The sequence below is a fragment of the Macaca nemestrina genome, chromosome 20, assembly GCF_043159975.1.
Source record: "Macaca nemestrina isolate mMacNem1 chromosome 20, mMacNem.hap1, whole genome shotgun sequence".
Taxonomy (NCBI): domain Eukaryota; kingdom Metazoa; phylum Chordata; class Mammalia; order Primates; family Cercopithecidae; genus Macaca; species Macaca nemestrina.
This window is the reverse complement of record NC_092144.1, coordinates 14,546,004-14,563,892: the sequence shown is the minus strand read 5'-3', so window position 1 is coordinate 14,563,892 and position 17,889 is coordinate 14,546,004. Positions and strand designations below refer to the sequence as shown.

The 17,889-nt window shown below is 55.7% G+C and overlaps 2 protein-coding genes across 3 annotated transcripts in view; both read left to right on the top strand.

Moving 5' to 3' along the window:
* Positions 1-4,117, top strand: part of LOC105495598 (bromodomain containing 4) — a 99,707-nt gene extending 95,590 nt beyond the window's left edge. For both annotated transcript variants that reach the window (XM_071085916.1, XM_071085915.1), the window contains exons 15-20: positions 968-1,080; positions 1,180-1,342; positions 1,469-1,599; positions 1,727-1,932; positions 2,012-2,255; positions 2,536-4,117. In XM_071085916.1, the coding sequence (XP_070942017.1) occupies positions 968-1,080; positions 1,180-1,342; positions 1,469-1,599; positions 1,727-1,932; positions 2,012-2,255; positions 2,536-2,604 (926 nt within the window). In that variant the 3' untranslated portion in view covers positions 2,605-4,117. The remainder of the gene's footprint in view (positions 1-967; positions 1,081-1,179; positions 1,343-1,468; positions 1,600-1,726; positions 1,933-2,011; positions 2,256-2,535) is intronic.
* A 3,691-nt stretch (positions 4,118-7,808) lies between these two features.
* LOC105495717 (epoxide hydrolase 3) lies at positions 7,809-13,967 on the top strand. Its single transcript, XM_011765473.3, has 8 exons — positions 7,809-7,896; positions 9,013-9,300; positions 9,408-9,493; positions 9,878-10,035; positions 10,184-10,312; positions 12,638-12,741; positions 12,831-12,967; positions 13,075-13,967. Exons 2-8 carry the CDS (start codon positions 9,058-9,060, stop codon positions 13,298-13,300), a joined length of 1,083 nt encoding a protein of 360 aa, XP_011763775.1. The 5' UTR covers positions 7,809-7,896; positions 9,013-9,057; the 3' UTR covers positions 13,301-13,967.
* Positions 13,968-17,889: the final 3,922 nt, after the last annotated feature.

Below are 17,889 nucleotides of genomic sequence, written 5' to 3'. Positions count from 1 at the left end.
CCTCCAGCCAACAGGACTCCTGGAGAACCCAAGGGTGCCTGTGCTGGCAGACGGTGGAAGGAGATGGGTGTGAGGCTAGGCTGGGAGCAAAAGCATTGCAGAGAGGCAACCTCCTTTGTGGACAGTGTGGCTTGTCCCGAGCTGGAGCTAGTCAATGGGCGGTGAGGCCCCTTGCCTGCAGGGATTCCAACAGAGAGAGGCCACGTGTTGAATGGCCAGGGGTCAGCTCCTCCAGCTGCGCAGTCTCGAGGTGCTGGCTTACTGTGATTCAGAGCCCAGTAGTCCCTGTGGCTGCTGGATCCTTCCCAGCCTTGGGTTGGATGCAGGTGGCAGGCTGGTCTGTTTCGTAAAAGAGACAGCTCCAGGCCCTGTTCTGCCTGCTCCCCACTCGGCCCAGGTGGAGGCCAATTCCAGGCTTCCCTTTTCTGTGGGGCGTGCAGGCTGAGTGGGGAATTAGGACCATGGGGAGGGTCCTGAGCATCCCCAACCTCAGGACTGAGTCCTGCACCCCCTGCTGTCATCCAAGTGGGCCAGGAACCCAGGCTGAGCTTTGTGGGGTTAAAAAATATTAGGGCCCAGGCCCTGCCAAGCCCACATGTGTCAGCATCTGTGTTTGCCACAGCATCCCAGATGGTTCTGATGCACACAGGAGGGTCAAACACCAGGACTGGTGCCACAGGGCTCCAGAAAACCCTGCTGCACACTGAGTTATTACCCACGTGCAGGGGGACACAGGGCACACAGCCCTTTGGGGAAGGGGTCATGTCCTCACCAGGCCCAGTCTCTTGCATGGGTCTTTACTTTCTTGAGCTGGAGTGATGGACCCTTGTCCCAGGGCCTGGGTGGCATGTGCAGGTTCTCCGTCCAGCCCATCTTTTCCTTCCCGACAATTCTCTCAGGGCCCAAGTGGCCCAGGGCCTGCAGCTCTAAGCCAGCCCCTTGACATATTCCTTGTCCCCTCTCCTAGGTCACCTCCGCGAAGCCCCCTCCCCGCTTATGATACATTCCCCCCAGATGTCACAGTTCCAGAGCCTGACCCACCAGTCTCCACCCCAGCAAAACGTCCAGCCTAAGAAGCAGGTAACGGGCAGGGCTGGGCCATAGTCTCCAGGGCCAGGCGTGGACCGGGGCCGGGGGTACCTGCTCACCTCACCAGCTGCTGTGCCTGTGCCATCCCAGGAGCTGCGTGCAGCCTCCGTGGTCCAGCCCCAGCCCCTGGTGGTGGTGAAGGAGGAGAAGATCCACTCACCCATCATCCGCAGTGAGCCCTTCAGCCCCTCGCTGCGGCCGGAACCCCCCAAGCACCCGGAGAGCATCAAGGCCCCCGTCCATCTGCCCCAGCGTGAGTGCCCTGTCCGCCCACAGCCAGGGCTCAGGTCCCCAGGCCTGTGTTGGACGTGAGCTTGCTGTGGGGCTGGTGGACCATGCGCCGCCGTGGGCCTGGGCCCATGGGCTGTTTATGTTCCAGGGCCGGAGATGAAGCCTGTGGATGTCGGGAGGCCTGTGATCCGGCCCCCCGAGCAGAACGCACCGCCACCGGGGGCCCCTGACAAGGACAAACAGAAACAGGAGCCGAAGACTCCGGTTGCACCCAAAAAGGTCGGGATGGAGGTCCATGGGTGTCGTTTGCCCCTTGGCCATGGAAGGTGCCATGCTGGGCATGCCCCCTGCTATGCCCTTTAGGCACAGCAGACCCCTCACCCACCCCAACCTCTCTGTTCTGCAGGACCTGAAAATCAAGAACATGGGCTCCTGGGCCAGCCTAGTGCAGAAGCATCCAACAACCCCCTCCTCCACAGCCAAGTCATCTAGCGACAGCTTTGAGCAGTTTCGCCGTGCTGCTCGGGAGAAGGAGGAGCGTGAGAAGGCCCTGAAGGCTCAGGCCGAGCACGCTGAGAAGGAGAAGGAGCGGCTGCGGCAGGAGCGCATGAGGTGGGCGAGGGCTCTGGGCGGGGCATGGGGACTCCTGGGGCCACACCAGTCCCCAGGCTGACTGGGACCCTCTGCCCAGGAGCCGAGAGGATGAGGATGCGCTGGAGCAGGCCCGGCGGGCCCATGAAGAGGCTCGCCGGCGCCAGGAGCAGCAGCAGCAGCAGCAGCAGCGCCAGGAGCAGCAGCAGCAGCAGCAACAACAAGCGGCTGCAGTGGCTGCCGCTGCCACCCCCCAGGCCCAGAGCTCCCAGCCCCAGTCCATGCTGGACCAGCAGAGGGAGTTGGCCCGGAAGCGGGAGCAGGAGCGAAGACGCCGGGAAGCCGTGAGTCTGGAGGCCTGGTGGGGACCCTGGCCTAAGGGTTAGCTCCTGGGGGAGCTGGGAAAGGGGTACTGGAGACTGGACAGGGAGGGGCAGCAGGGGAGCCCAGGCCCTGCTGGTCAGCGTGCGGTCCTCTGGGCTCAGATGTAGGGGCCTGAGTGCTATGTGTGAACGGGATGGGCGCTGTGAGGGGTCAGCCCTGGGGAGGGCAGTGGGTGTGAGGACTTGGAGCTGCAGGGTGGCTAGGTCACCCTCCTGACTCCCTCCTTCCTTTCTCCTCCAGATGGCAGCTACCATTGACATGAATTTCCAGAGTGATCTATTGTCAATATTTGAAGAAAATCTTTTCTGAGCGCACCTAGGTGGCTTTTGACTTTGATTTTCTGGCAAAACATTGACTTTCCATAGTGTTAGGGGCGGCGGTGGAGGTGGGAGCAGCGGCCAGGGGATGCCTCAGGGCCTGGCCCTCCTGCATGCTATGCCCGGGGCAGGCCTGACGGGCAGCTGAGGATTGCAGAGCCTATCTGCCTTACGGCCGGTCGGACAGACGTCCCGCCACCCACCACCCCGCACAGGACGTCCGCTCAGCGCACGCCTTGTTACGAGCAAGTGCCGGCTGGACCCAAGCCCTGCATCCCCACGTGCGGGGCAGAGGCCCTTCTCTCCGCCAAATGTCTACACAGTATACACAGGACATCGTTGCTGCCGCCACCGTGACTGGTTTTCTGTCCCCAAAAACGTGACGTTCGTGACGTCCTGCCCGCCAGGAGTCCTTCCCCACACCCTAGCAATCGCTGCCCGCTCCCAGGAGGCCAGGGCAGGCCCGCGTGGGCTGGAAGCGGGCGAGGCCAGCCCACCCCCTCGCTGGCACTGACTTTGCCTTGAACAGACCCCCCCGACCCTCCCCCACAAGCCTTTAATTGAGAGCCGCTCTCTGTAAGTGTTTGCTTGTGCAAAAGGGAATAGTGCCGTGGAGGTGTGTGTGTCCATGGCATCCGGAGCGAGGCGACTGTCCTGTGTGGGTAGCCCTCGGCCGGGGAGTGAGGCCGCCAACCAAAGTCAGTTCCTTCCCACCTGTGTTTTTTTTTTTTTTTTTTCTATATATATTTTTTGTTGAATTCTATTTTATTTTTAATTCTCTCTTCTCCTCCAGACACAATGGCACTGCTTATCTCCGAAATGGTGTGATCGTCTCCTCATTGAGCAGCGGCTGCCACCGCGCTGTGGGTAGTGTGTGACCGTGGCTGTACTGTATAGTGAACATAGTTGGCATATCTTTGTTTGAAGTTTGTTGGTGACTCCACCAAACTGGTGTAAAAAAAGAAAAAGCTCAAAAAAATCCACAAAAAAGACAAAACACACAAAAAAATCCGCCTATATTTTACTCAGTTTCAAACTTTATTAGTCTATTTTTAATTATAAAACCAGAAAGCTGCGATTTCTTTTCCTTCCCCTCCCCCCCCCACCCATTTGTTGGCTTTTTTGTTTTTTAATGTCAGATGTGTTGAGTTGGGTTTTTTTGTTGTTGTTGGTTTTTTTTTTTTTTTTTTTTTTTTTACTGAGAAAGGAAGGGCCAAGGGATGAGGTGGGCACCAGACCCTGGGGGCGCCACAGACTGAGACTCCCCCACCTGGCGCCCAGCCCTGACCAGCTGGCCGCTCCTGCCCATGCTTTTTTTTTTTTTTTTAATTTTATAATTGGAGCCCTTGGTGAGGTTACGCGTGCCATGAGAACCCACTCTACACCACGACGCTGGTGCCTCAGTGTTGGCCAAACTCTGGAGTCACTGACTGGTTTGACTTTCATACGGTGAATATGCATTTGGTCTGTACTGATCATGGAATAAACACATCTCTCTTTTTTAATGCTGGCGTCTCCCTGACATTTCTTTGTGAACTATTGCCTAGGCTAGGCCCAGGGGACCCCCTGGACCCCAGACCATCTCTGTACTGGATCTACCGCCAGGGATTACCTAGCCCCTCTCCTGTGACCTGTCCCTGTCTGCCCTGGGCAGGAGCCATGCAGGCTCATACCAACCACCCGAAGCTGAAGCTGTGACGCAGAGCCCGGTACCCATCCTTGTGGACCCTGGCCGAGGTGGAGGGTGTACTCCAGCAGAACCCTGGCCAAACTCCAGACAGTATTCTTCTCCTCCACCCTACTCCATCCTGTCCCCCCATTCACCAAAGGTCTTGGGCCACTTCTCCCACCTTGCCTGCCTCAACCTAACTACTACTTTCATTTAAGCTCAGGGTTAACCAGATATTCTTAGATAAGTCTACATCCCCTGAAATAGAATCCTAACCCCCCCATGCATATACACACACGCGTGCACATTGCTGTCCCAGAAAGCCCACAGGTGGCCACCCTGCCTGTGTGCCCACCTGTGTACGCACATGCCCCAGCCACAAGGCACGGGTGACGGCCAAGAAGAACCCCTAAGATGTAAGATACAAGTATATAATTTATATGTATGCAGAGACAAACTGAAACATTTCTAGCACTGTTTATTAACCTACATCCCCTCTTTTTGACCTGAAAGGTCCTTTATTGTCTTTGGATCTGCCAAATCTCCCTGTGAGGGTGTGGTTCAGGCATCCAGCCAGAGGCCCCCCACTTCCTCGATGTCCCTGCCCACTCAGGCACTTCTTCATATACCACTGTGCCGCTTCAAGTGTGACGTATTTAGGTTCTTTGGGGTTTCTTCCATCTCATCCCACCCCCTCATTTTTGTTCCTTGTTTTGTTCAGACACTTCCCCAGGCTGGGTCCAACTGCTGAGCTGGATAGTTTTCTCTGCACCTTCCTGCTGAAGATTTAACTCTGCCATGGCCTTCTCCACACCTCCCTGATGGGTGTCTCTCTAACTGGGTTGTAATTAGAACTGGGATCTATTTAATTTCTCCAGCCATTTCCCAACCCTTCCCACAGTACTAGAAATCTTAGTCCTATACCAGAGTAAGAGGTGTGTACAAGCCCCCACTGTACTGTATGCACGGATCGCTTGGCCAATAATTATGTCAGTGAATCTGAGAGCTGTATTAAACACTTTAGACATTTGTAGAAGGGAATTCATAGACTTTTCACTTATATACAAAAGGTTTTTTTTTTTTTGTGCAGTTCTCATTGCAAAAATAAACATTTGTACTGAATATAAAGTTACTCTTCTGTGACGACTGCTGTCTTTTTGTTTGAGGGTAGACAGAAGCGGGGAAGGTGAGGGCTGGGGTTCAGTGATGTGTAGCAGAGGAAGAAGGGAGGTTCCCAAGACATGCACCACCCATGCGGCCAGATTAGCGGAGTCAGGAGGGAGAGATCCTGGGAACATTAAATTGTGAGAGAATTGATTTAATGGAAGGTGTAAAAGAAAAAGCTGCCAGGCACGGTGACTCATGCCTGTAATCCCAGCACTTTTGGGGGGCCGAGGTGGGAGGATCGCTTGAGGTCAGCAGTTAGAGACTAGCCTGGCCAAGGTGGTGACACCCCGTCTCTATTGAAAAATACAAAAAATTAGCTGGGCGTGGTGGCACACGCCTGTAGTCCCAGCTACTCTGGAGGCTGAGGCAGGAGAATCGCTTGCACCTGGAGGCAGAGGTTGCAGTGAGCCGAGATCATGACACCACTGCATTCCAGCTTGGGTGATTTGGTGAGACTCCCAACTCAAAAAAAAAAAAAAAAAAAAAAAAAAAAAAAAAAAAAAAAAGCTTTGATGTAGGCTAATCACACAACAAAAGAAAGGTAGTGGTTAAGTAGTCCAGGGAGAACAAAAGTTTGTACACTATGGGCAATGTAATCATAGAGGTCTATTCAGCCCCGAGATGCGTTGTTTACTGAGGCAGAACATAAACCACTATTCACCTTTAAGTAGCAACTTCATGGACTTAATTATGGTCCCAGGACAGTAATGTTTAGCAGCCTTGACAGTTCAAAGGTATATGGATAAAAGTGGGAGGTGGAAAGGGGCAGGAGGTGGAAAGGGGCAAGAGGTGACAAGTGGAGTTTTTTTTTTTTTCTTTCTTTTTTTGAGACGGAGTCTGGCTCTGTCGCCCAGGCTGGAGTGCAGTGGCCGGATCTCAGCTCACTGCAAGCTCCGCCTCCCGGGTTTAACGCCATTCTCCTGCCTCAGCCTCCCGAGTAGCTGGGACTACAGGCGCCCGCCACCTCGCCCTGCTAGTTTTTTTGTATTTTTTAGTAGAGACGGGGTTTCACCATGTTAGCCAGGATGGTCTCGATCTCCTGACCTCGTGATCCGCCCGTCTCGGCCTCCCAAAGTGCTGGGATTACAGGCTTGAGCCACCGCGCCCGGCAGACAAGCGGAGTGTTTTTAAAGGAAACTAATAGGGAAACAAAAAACAGCATGTCCAGGGGTAGTGATGTGAGCAAGTCTGTGGCTAATGTCATACATTGATTAAGTCAAGAAATAGAGGCGGGACATGGTGGCTTACATCTGTAATCCCACTTTGGGAGGTGGAGGCTTGAGGATTGCTTGAGGCCAGGAGTTTGAGACCAGCCTGGACAATATAGCAAGTCCTCTCTATGAAAAGTTTTTGAAAAATTAGCTGAGTGTGGTGGCACAGGCCTGTAGTTCCAACGACAGGTTGTAGTGTTTGAGCCCAGGAGTTCGAGGCTGCAGTGAGCTATGATCGAAACCCCATCTGAAAAAAAGAAAACGCTAAAAACGTTCCAGTGGCTGCTTCCGGGAGGAAGGGTAGGTGTAGCCAGATTGCTGTCTTTTTCCCTACATCTTTGTGGATGGCTGTTTAACAGGATGTATGTCTTCAGGCAAATGACTTCATCCTCGAATTTCAGGTTCATGATCTACAGGATGTGATTATGCTACTTCGACCTAATAGGGTTGCTATACGGGTTAAGTGATGGGTGTCCCTAAAATGTTCAAGGATATCGGGAGAAGGTTGCAAAATAGGAGGAAGAAGCTGGCTGGGTTTTTTTGGTTTTGTTTTTGTTTTGTTTTGTTTTGTTTTGAGTCCGAGTCTCGCTCTGTCGCCCAGGCTGGAGTGCAGTGGCGCAATCTCGGCTCACTGCAACCTCTGCCTCCTGGGTTCACGCCATTCTCCTGCCTCAGCCTCCCGAGTAGCTACAGGCGCCAGCCACCACGCCCGGCTAATTTTTTTGTATTTGTTTGTTTGTTTAGTAGAGACGGGGTTTCACCATGTTAGCCAGGATGGTCTCGATCTCCTGACCTTGTGATCCGCCCGCCTCGGCTTCCCAAAGTGCTAGGATTACAGGCGTGAGCCACCGCGCCCGGCCAGAAGCTGGCTTCTTGCAGGGACAGCAGGGCCGCAAGGCTCTGTGACTGTAGGCCCCATCACACCCGGCCCTGTCCCACTTCCTTTTTCGGCCAGAACCCCAGAACCCCAGTGATTCAATAAGTCGGGTCCTCCTCGGGGGAACCAGGCCTGCCCTCTAGGAATCAGGGTATCCCCGCCTCCTTGGCCAGCTCTCGGAGCCTGGGACTCAACACCTGCCGATTGGCTGCCGGGCCAGGACCTGTCGCTTGGGCATCAGTGGCCGCCGCCGTCCAATCACAGACGTACAGGGGCGGGCGTGTGGGCCTGTTGGACCAGCAGGAGGACGGCAACGGGCCGAGGCCGCTGGACCCGCCGTTGGAACCACAGCTGGGTGAAGTCAGTGCTGCTAGGTCTTTGGAGCCAGACCGAGGGGAGGGTCGCGCGCCCCAGGGTGGGGAGCACCAGGCGGGCGTCGGCCGGGTCTCCCGAAGCCTCCTCGAGCCGTTAATACCGCCCGTGCCTCCCTCCTAGTCCTACATCTGGCATTGCCTGTCCCTCTTCGGCTTCCAGGCCCGCCCGACCCGCCATATTAGGTCCCGGCCCCGCCCTCCGTCTCATTGGCCCCCCCTACCCAGGCCGACCCTCAGCTCTTTGGCCCAGGCTCCTGCCTTCTCCGCCCAATGTTAGGCCTCACCTTCTCTAGGATCCACCCTCTCCCCGCCCACCTTCATAAGCCACACCTACCACTCCAACTCTCCTTTCTGGCTTGTAGGCCGCACCTACTCTGCATATGCCCCGCCCCTCACTCCAGGTCCGCCCACTTAACTGAGGATCCAGGATCCCCTCCTTAAGGTTTGGGCTCGGAATTGCCTTTTTTTTTTTTTTTTTTCTTGTGACGGAGTTTCCCTGTTGTCACCCAGGCTGGAGTGCAGTGGCGCGATCTGAGCTCACTGCAACCTCCACGTCCCGGGTACAAGCGATTCTCCTGCCTCAGCCTCCCAAGTAACTGGGATTACAGGCGCCCACCACCACGCCCACCTAATTTTTGTATTTTTAGTAGAGACGGGGTTTCACCACATTGACCAGGCTGGTCTCGAGCTCTTGACCACAGGTGATCCGCCCGCCTCGGCCTACCAAAGTGCTGGGCTTACAGGCATGAGCCACCGCGCCCGGGTCGGAATTGCCTTCTTTAGACCCTCGCCCACCTGCTGCTGAGTCCTCCTGGGCCCCGCCCCAGTCCTAAGCCCAGCACACGCCCTGCTAGGCCCCGCCCATTTCTTTCCCCCCTTTCCAACCCGTTCCTCCCCAGCCTCTGCACCCTACCCTTATTTCCTGTCCCTGTCGCGCCCAGGTGTTTACCTGGCACTCAGGTGAGTCGTGCGCTCCGGCGGTTTCGGTCGGAGCTGCCTGCCTCTTCCCTCAGCGCGTCCCACAAACCCCGACGGCACGGAGGGGCCCCAGGCCAAAGGCGGTGGGCCCCTGAGCCCTGACACCGCCTCGCCACTGCTGCAGGTGACCCCGGCCGGCAGCGCCGCCGTGGTCCCGGAGCGCAGCGACATGCCCGAGCTGGTGGTAACCGCGCTGCTGGCGCCGTCGCGCCTGTCGCTGAAGCTGCTGCGCGCCTTCATGTGGAGCCTGGTGTTCTCGGTGGCGCTGGTGGCCGCGGCGGTCTACGGCTGCATAGCGTTCACGCACGTGCTGTGCCGGCCCCGGCGCGGCTGCTGTGGACGCCGTCGGAGCGCGTGCCCCGCCTGCCTGAGCGACCCCTCGCTGGGCGAGCATGGTTTCCTGAACCTCCAGGTGATCGCACGGGGGCGCTATCGGGGCTGCGGGGTCGTGTGGGGTCGAGACGGTTCAAGCCTAGGGAGGGAGGGTTCCCCAGGCTTCAGGCCGTGCCCTCCCCCTAGAGCTCGGGCCTGCGTCTGCACTATGTCTCGGCTGGACAAGGCAAAGGACCCCTCATGCTGTTTCTGCACGGCTTCCCTGAGAACTGGTACGTCTGGGGCCCAGGGGCCTGAGGCGCACGGGACTCGGGGGCAGGTGGAGCTTGGGTTCCCAAGAGGCAGTGGGGAGGGCTGCGTAGATCGGAACAAGCTGAACATAGATGGGGACAGGGGTACTGGCCAGCATACCCAGATCCCTAGGCTCTGAAGGGACAGGACAAAGGGGTACTGAGGTTGATTGAGGCTCCCTGGATTCAGGGTGTAGTTGGCTTCAGCCTCAGCCTCTGCCTCTGCCTCTGCCTGGGATTCCCCATCCTCCTTTTAGGGGAAGTTTAGAGCAGGAAGGAGGGGTTGCCAATGGTCGCTGATGGGCGTAGGGTGCAGGTGCAACCTGAGGGCCCTGACTCAGCCTCTCTCCCCCACCCGCCTGGCAGGTTCTCCTGGCGTTACCAGCTCCGGGAGTTCCAGAGCCGCTTCCATGTTGTGGCTGTGGATTTGCGAGGTTACGGCCCCTCAGATGCACCCCGGGATGTGGACTGCTACACGATCGACCTGTTGCTGGTGGACATCAAGGATGTCATCCTAGGCCTGGGTGCAGACATACCCCCATCCTAGGCGTGGCCTCCCTCATCCTGCACACACACATACCCCCACTTTCTCCTTGCTGGAACCTACTTCCCCCACCCCTGCTTCAGTCCTACCTGGCACCTCACTTATGCCAGCTCCTCGGATTCCCACAGGTTACTCCAAGTGCGTCCTTGTGGCCCATGACTGGGGTGCCCTCCTTGCCTGGCATTTCTCCATCTACTACCCATCCCTGGTCGAGCGGATGGTTGTGGTCAGTGGTGCCCCCATGTCGGTGTACCAAGGTGTGTGTGGGAGTCCGGGACACTGGGATGTACTTGTGTGCAAGGGGGCAGGTACATGTGTATGTGTTTGCAGTTCTCTGTATACCTGTCAACACATCAGGGGCCGAGGGTGCAGCAATCAATCCAGGTCCCTTCCGTTGTGGAACTCCTCATTCGGAAATTAATGACACGCCAGACCCAGTGGCTCACACCTGTAATCCGAACCCTCTGGGCCGCTGAGGTGGGAGGATCACTTGAGGCCAGGAGTTCAAGACCAGTCTGGTCAACATAGCAAGACCCCAACTGTCTCTACAAAAAAAAAAAAAAAATTGTCATTGGTGGTGCATGCCTGTAGTCCCAGCTACTCGGGAGGCTGATGCAGGAGAATCTCCTGAACCCGGGAGGTGGAGGTTGCAGTGAGCCAAAACCATGCCATTGCACTCCAGCCTAGGCAACAAAAGCAAAACTCTGTCTCAAAAAATAAATATATAAAATAAAATATGGTCAGGCATGGTGGCTCTTGCCTGTAATCCCTGCACTTTGGGAGGCCAAGGCCGGTGGATCACTTGAGCCCAGAAGTTCAAGACCAGCCTGGCCAACATGGTAAAACCCCGTCTCTACCAAAAATACAAAAAAGTCAGCCGGCCATGGTGGCACACACCTGTAGTCTCAGCTACTCGGGAGGCTGAGGCAAGAGCATCGCTTGAACCTGAGAATTGGGGGTTGCAGTGAGCCAAGATCGCACCACTGCACTCCAGCCTGGACGACAGAGTAAGACTCTGTCTCAAAAATAAAATAAAATAAAATAAAAATCAATCACAATACACTTAGGACTAATCCACATTTTTTTATAGCGTTTACAGTAACAAGGAACGTGCACACAGTAACCTACTTAAGGCTCCTGGGCTTATGAAGGTTGTGTTATCCCCATGTTCCAGCTGGAGGAAACTGAGGCTGGGGAGGTTAACAATGTCTATCATATCACCTGATGTTAATACTCAGCATTGTGGTCATAACTGTGCTCTCTCTCTTTCTCTCTCTTGTTGGGTTTTTTTTTTTTTTTTTTTTTTTTTTTTTGAGACGGAATCTTGCTCTGTCGCCAGGCTGGAGTGCAGTGGTGTGATCTCAGCTCACTGCAACCTCCGCCTCCCAGGTTCAAGTGATTCCCCTGCCTCAGCCTCCCAAGTAGCTGGAATTACAGTCCACCACGCCAGGCTAATTTTTTGTATTTTAGTAGAGACAGGGTTTCACCATGTTGGCCAAGATGGTCTCAATCTGACCTCATGATCTTCCCAAAGTGCCGGAATTACAGGCGTGAGCCACCATGCCCAGCCACTTTTTTTTTCTTGAGATGGAGTCTCGCTCTGTGCAGTGCAGTGGTGCAATGTCAGCTCACGGCAACCTCCACTCACGGCAACCTCCGCCTCTCAGGTTCAAGTGATTCTCTTGCCTCAGCCTCCTCAGTAGCTAAAACTACAGACGTGTGCCACCATACCCGGCTAATTATTTTGTGTTTTTAGTAGAGACAGGATTTCACCATGTTGGCCAGGCTGGTCTTGAACTCCCGGGCTCAAGCGATCTGCTGGCCTCGGCCTCCAAAAGTGCTGGGATTACAGGAGTGAGCCACCACGCCTAGCAACTTCTACCTCCTGGGTTCAAGTGACTCTCCTTCCTTAGCCTCCAGAATAGCGGGGACTACAGACACGCGCCACCATGCCCAGCTAATTTTTGTATTTTTAGTGGCGATGGGGTTTCATTGTGTTGCCCAGGTTAGTGTCTAACTCCTGACCTCAAGAGATCTACCCGCCTTGACCTCCCAAAGTGCTGGGATTACAGGCGTGAGCCACCGCGCCCGGCCTATATATATATACATACATACACACACACACACACACACACACAAACATATATATATATATATATATATATATATATTTTTTTTTTTTTTTGTAGATACAGGGGTCTCCTTAAGTTGCTTAGGATGAACAGGGAGTTTTGTCTGTCTCATTCACTGCTGTATCTAGAACAAGGCCTGGCATGCAGTAGTTGCTCAATAAGTGTTAGCTGAAGCAGAAGAAACGCACCCTGGCCTGGGCAGGGGAAGCACACCAGTGGATATGGGGGTTCCCAGGAGATGCCCCCATCCTGTGGATAGTGAAACATGGCAGGAGGGAATGTAGCTGGTGCCCACGCCAGGAGGGGTGTCTGGTACCTTCACAGACCCAGGCAGGCAGCAGTGGCATTCCTGAGGCTTGTGTGCCTGACCTGGGTGTGTGTAGGGGTGCAGGTGTGTGGGGCCATCCCAGGGGCAGGCCTTACATCTCTCCCCTAACCTTTCCATCCCAGACTATTCCCTGCACCACATCAGCCAGTTCTTCCGTTCCCACTACATGTTCCTGTTCCAGCTGCCCTGGCTGCCCGAGAAGCTGCTGTCTATGTCTGACTTCCAGGTACAGAGGGTACCGGTTGAAGGGAGGAGGGAAGCAGGTCAGGGCTGGGCAGACTGGGCACCGAAGCCAGAGTCCTGCTGTGTACCTAGATTCTGAAGACCACCCTCACCCACCACAAGACAGGCATCCCACGCTTGACCCCCAACGAGCTCGAGGCCTTCCTTTATAACTTCTCTCAGCCTGGTGGCCTCACTGGGCCCCTTAACTACTACCGAAACCTCTTCAGGTAAGACCAGATGCCAAGCATGAACGCAGGAGATTTGCAGGGGCTGGGCGGGGGTGGGAGGCAGCCATCCTTCTGCCTGTCTGTCTGCCTGTCTGTCCTGGCCACAGGAACTTCCCTTTGGAACCCCAGGAGCTGGCCACACCCACATTGCTGCTGTGGGGGGAGAAGGACACTTACTTGGAGCAGGGGCTGGTGGAAGCCATCAGCAGCCGCTTTGTGCCAGGCCGCTTGGAGGCCCACATCCTGCCAGGCATGGGGCATTGGATCCCACAGAGCAACCCCCAGGAGATGCATCAGTACATGTGGGCCTTCTTGCAAGACCTGCTGGACTAGTGGCCCTTGCTGGCCTGCCCAGGAGGCATGGATACTCAGGAAGGAACACACATATCTGCCTGTGCATGGGAGTCCATCCAATGTCCATACATGGGTGGACTCTTGAATCGCTCATACGTATGGGACTCCTGGATCTCACACAGGTGCACCTATGGGTGCCTTGGGACACACTAACCCCTGTACTCACAGGCATGGATGCATGCATGTGTAACAAGAACTTTGACCCTGGGAACTGGGTATACCTCTCCTCCAGTGGAGCCAGATGCCAAGGGGCCTCACTCTGCTCTTTGCCAAAGTTGGTTCTCTGCCATAGCTGCACAAACCTTAAACCCTGACCTTCCTGTCCCCGCCTTCCACCTCCTGCCTGGGTCTTCAGCTCAGTGCTACTCTCAATACGATACTGCTGACCGCATTTGGCTAGTTCAAGTTAAATGTATGTTAATGGAAATGAAATACAATGAAAATGCAGTGCTCAGTCACACCAGCTGTATTTCTTTTTTTTTTTTTTTTCCCTTGAGACGGAGTCTTGCTCTGTTGCCCAGGCTGGATGGAGTGCAATGGATGCAGTCTCGGCTCACTGCAGCCTCCACCTCCCAGGTTCCAGTGATTCTTGTGCCTCAGCCTCTCGAGTAGCTGGGACTACAGGTGCGTCACCAGGCCTGACCAATTTTTGTATTTTCAGTAGAGATGGGGTTTCACCATGTTGGCCAGGCTGGTCTGGAACTGCTGATCTCAAGTGATCTGCCCACCTTGGCCTCCCACAGTGCTGGGATTACAGGCGTGAGCCACTGTGCCTGTCCACACCAGCTGTATTTCACATGCTCAATTGCCACATCAGTGAAGAAAGTTCTATGTGGCAGCGCTGATGAGGGTAATCCTAGCTTAGGAGCAGGGGTCAGGGCCAGCCACAGTGGCTCAAACCTGTAATCCCAGCACTTTGGGAGGCCGAGGTGGGCGGACCACGAAGTCAGGAGATCGAGACCATCCTGGCTAACATGGTGAAACACTGTCTCTACTAAAAATACAAAAAATTAGCCAGGCGTGGTGGCAGGTACCTGTAGTCCCAGCTACTCAGGAGGCTGAGGCAGGAGAATGGCGTGAATCCAGAAGGCAGAGCTTGCAGTGAGCCAAGATCACGCCACTGCACTTCAGCCTGGCAACAGAGGGAGACTCCGTCTCAAAAAAAAAAAAAAAAGAGCAGGGGGCCTCCCTGCCTGGCCCCTGGCAACCTCCCCAAGGGCAGACCCTCATGAGCAGGCAGATGGGTGTGCAGATTCCTCTCCAGCCAGTCCCAGGAGAGCTCCCGCAAGCCCTTTCCCTCACACGCCCGTCATGACCCCAGGCTTGGTCAGGTCAAGTTCTCTTGCCCTGGCCTGGGCTGGCCTGCCTCAGATCCCTGGGAAAACAGCTCTTGTCTCTGTTAGGACAAGTGAGATTCTGGATTCAGGGCAGGAAGGGACCAGCTCCCAGAACGGCCATCTGGGATCTGAGGCCTGCCTCTCCAGCTCCTGGAAACTTCTGCTCCAAATTAGCCACAGTTTCTGCTGACTCTGGAGCCCTCTGGGGTGGGGGTTACATGTGGAGGGTGTGCCACTCAGCCCCAGGCTGACCATAGCATCAGTTTGTACCTCCCTGGCTTGTGCCTGGCTTTTGGGGGACGTTACCATCATCACCTCTACCATGAGGACTGAGGGTCCCTGAGAAATACATTCTCCTGTCTCTGAGATGGGCCTGCCTGCTGGTCATCCGCCTCCCTTATCCCCAGCACAACATCCTGTGTGTGTGTGTGTGTGTGTGTGTGTGTGATGTGTGATGTGTGTGAGATGGAGTCTTGCTCTGTTGCCCAGGCTGGAGTGCAATGGTGCGATCTCGGCTCACTGCAACCGCCTCCCAGGCTCAAGCAATTCTCCTGTTTCTACCTCCTGAGCAGCTGGGATTACAGGCGCCTGCCACCACACCCAGCTAATTTTTGTATTTTTAGCGGAGATGGGGTTTCACCATGTTGTCCAGGAGGCTCTCGAGTTCCTGACCTCATGATCCGCCTACCTCGGCCTCCCAAAGTGCTGGGACTACAGGCGTGAGCCACTGCGCCCAGCACAACATCCTTTTACTCAACATAGATACCAGGCGGTGTTATAGGTCCTAGTGATAGAGTGTAAGCCGGAAAGAGTTTAAGGAGGAGAGAGCTGACAGGACTCAGGGAAGGCTACACTGAAGACCAGCAGGTGGGACCCTAGCTGGGGGATGCACTTATTTATTGTTGTTTTGAGACAGGGTCTCACTGTGTTGCCCGGGCTGGAATGTAGTGGTGTGATCTTAGCTCACAGCAGCCTACACCTCCTGGGCTCAATCAATCCTCCTGCTTCAGCTTCTGGAGTAGCTGGGACTATAGGGGCATGCCACCGTGCCAGGCTAATTTTTATTATTTATTTATTTATTTATTTATTTTATTTTTTTTTTTTGAGAATGGAGGCTTGCTCTGTTGCCCAGACTGCAGTGTAGCGGCACGATCTCAGCTCACTGCAACCTCCACCTCCTGGGTTCAAGCGATTCTCCTGCCTCAGCCTCCCCAGTAGCTACGAGTACAGGCGCATGCCACCACACCTGGCTAATTTTTGTAATTTTAGTAGAGACGGGGTTTCGCCATGTTGGCCAGGCTGATCTCGAACGCCTGACCTCAAGCAATCCACCTGCCTCGGCTTCCCAAAAATGTTTTTTTTTTTTTTTTTTGAGATGGAGTCTTGCTGTGTCACCCAGGCTGGAGTGCAATGGCCAGATCTCGGCTCACTGCAAGCTCCGCCTCCCAGGTTCACGCCATTCTCCTGCCTCAGCCTCCCGAGTAGCTGGGACTACAGGCACCCGCCACCTCGCCCGGCTAGTTTTTTTTTTTTGTATTTTTTATTAGAGACGGGGTTTCACCGTGTTAGCCAGGATGGTCTAGATCTCCTGACCTCGTGATCCGCCCGTCTCGGCCTCCCAAAGTGCTGGGATTACAGGCTTGAGCCACCGCGCCCGGCCCCAGAAATGTTTTATAGAGACAGATGTCTCACTATGCTGCACAGGGTGGTCTCAAACTCCTCGGCTCAAGTGATCCTCCCACCTCGGCCTCCCAAAGTGCCGGGATTGCAGGCATGAGCCACCGTGCCCGTCTTGGGATGCACTTTTTTGGGAAGTGGGAAGTAGTGACTAGGAAGGTCCCAGGCGGGAAGAAGCTTGGGTCACTGGAGTCACAACACGCAGGCCAGGGGCTTGCTAAGGCAGAGTGAGCGAGGCTTCAGAGAAGAGGCCACATAGCCAGACCGCCAGGGGCTGCGAGGAGCTTGGATTCGATTCTCAAGGGGAGCCAGGGGTTTTCAGCAGGGGAGGGACATGGCTTGCATTTTGAAGAGCTCCCTGTGGCGGTTGGACAGTCCCACGCAAGAGTGCGAGCGCCGAGGCCTGCGGGGGGCTGCGCGCGGCCACAGCACAGGGCGGTCCCACTGTCCCGACCAAGCAGGGACCCCAGGGCCTGGCCCAACCCGGGGCCCCCCTGCCGGGGTGGGAGCAAGGCCCCCCGCCCCGGGGAGGCGAGAAGACGGGCAGAAGGAGGAGGGAGCCACTGAGACGTGGAGCCCCGGGACATCGGAGCTCGCGGCGGAGGTTTGGGGCGAGGAGGCCTGTGGACAGGACCAGGACGGCGTCCAGGGGGCGGTGGGTCCAGCGACGGTTGCCGGGGTGACGGGGGACGGGTTGATGGTTGACCGGAACGGGTAGCGGTTGTCCCGGTGACCGGAGGGGCCCAGGCAAAGGCTGACGGGAGGCCTGGGTCAGTTGCCCTGGCGACGGGGTTCCGCTGACGGTTGCTAGGGCGACGGAAAGGCGCCTTCTTCCGCCTGCGCGGCTGCAGGCGGGAGGGAGGCGGGGTCTTCTGGAGAAGGCGATCGCGTCGATTGGGCAGAGTCCTGGCGAGTGAGCCAATAGAGACTCGTGTCTCTCCTAGACCCGCCTCCCCCAGCCTGAGCCAATCCCGGCCCGCTTTTTTTTTCCCCCCTGGCCCAAGGGCTTGTCGCGCGCATCTTTTAGGGCTGGAGCGGGGACCTCGGGGGCTTGGCCTGGGGTTTCTCCCATGATCGGCTATCCCTCTCCCTGCCTCTAGTCCACTTTCTATCACTCACTCTCTCACTCCTCACTCATTCAGAGGTCTAGTCTGCATTGATGGTCCAGTAGTAGAATTCTCACTTCCCATTCATTCATTCATCCATTCATCTGTCCCTGCCACCAGTTCTAGGAGGGATGGTGGAGACAAAACCGGGCTCTGACACTGCCAACAGGGTGTGATCAGGCCCTGGTGGAATGAGAAACGGGAGGAGCACTTATCTGGGGGGAGGAGGGAGGCTCCCTGGAGGAAGCGGTCTTAGAGCTGAACTTTGCAAAGCTGGGCTCCGACTCACAGAAGCCTCCCACGCAGGGATGATTTAGCATTTCCGTGAGACTGGGAGGAAAGTTTGGGATCGGAAGACGTGGAACTGTAAAAGGCTTCACATGCCAGCAGGGGAGGGTCTCGGACAGATCCGTGTGTCTGGAATGTCACTTGGGGGATGGTGAGAAGG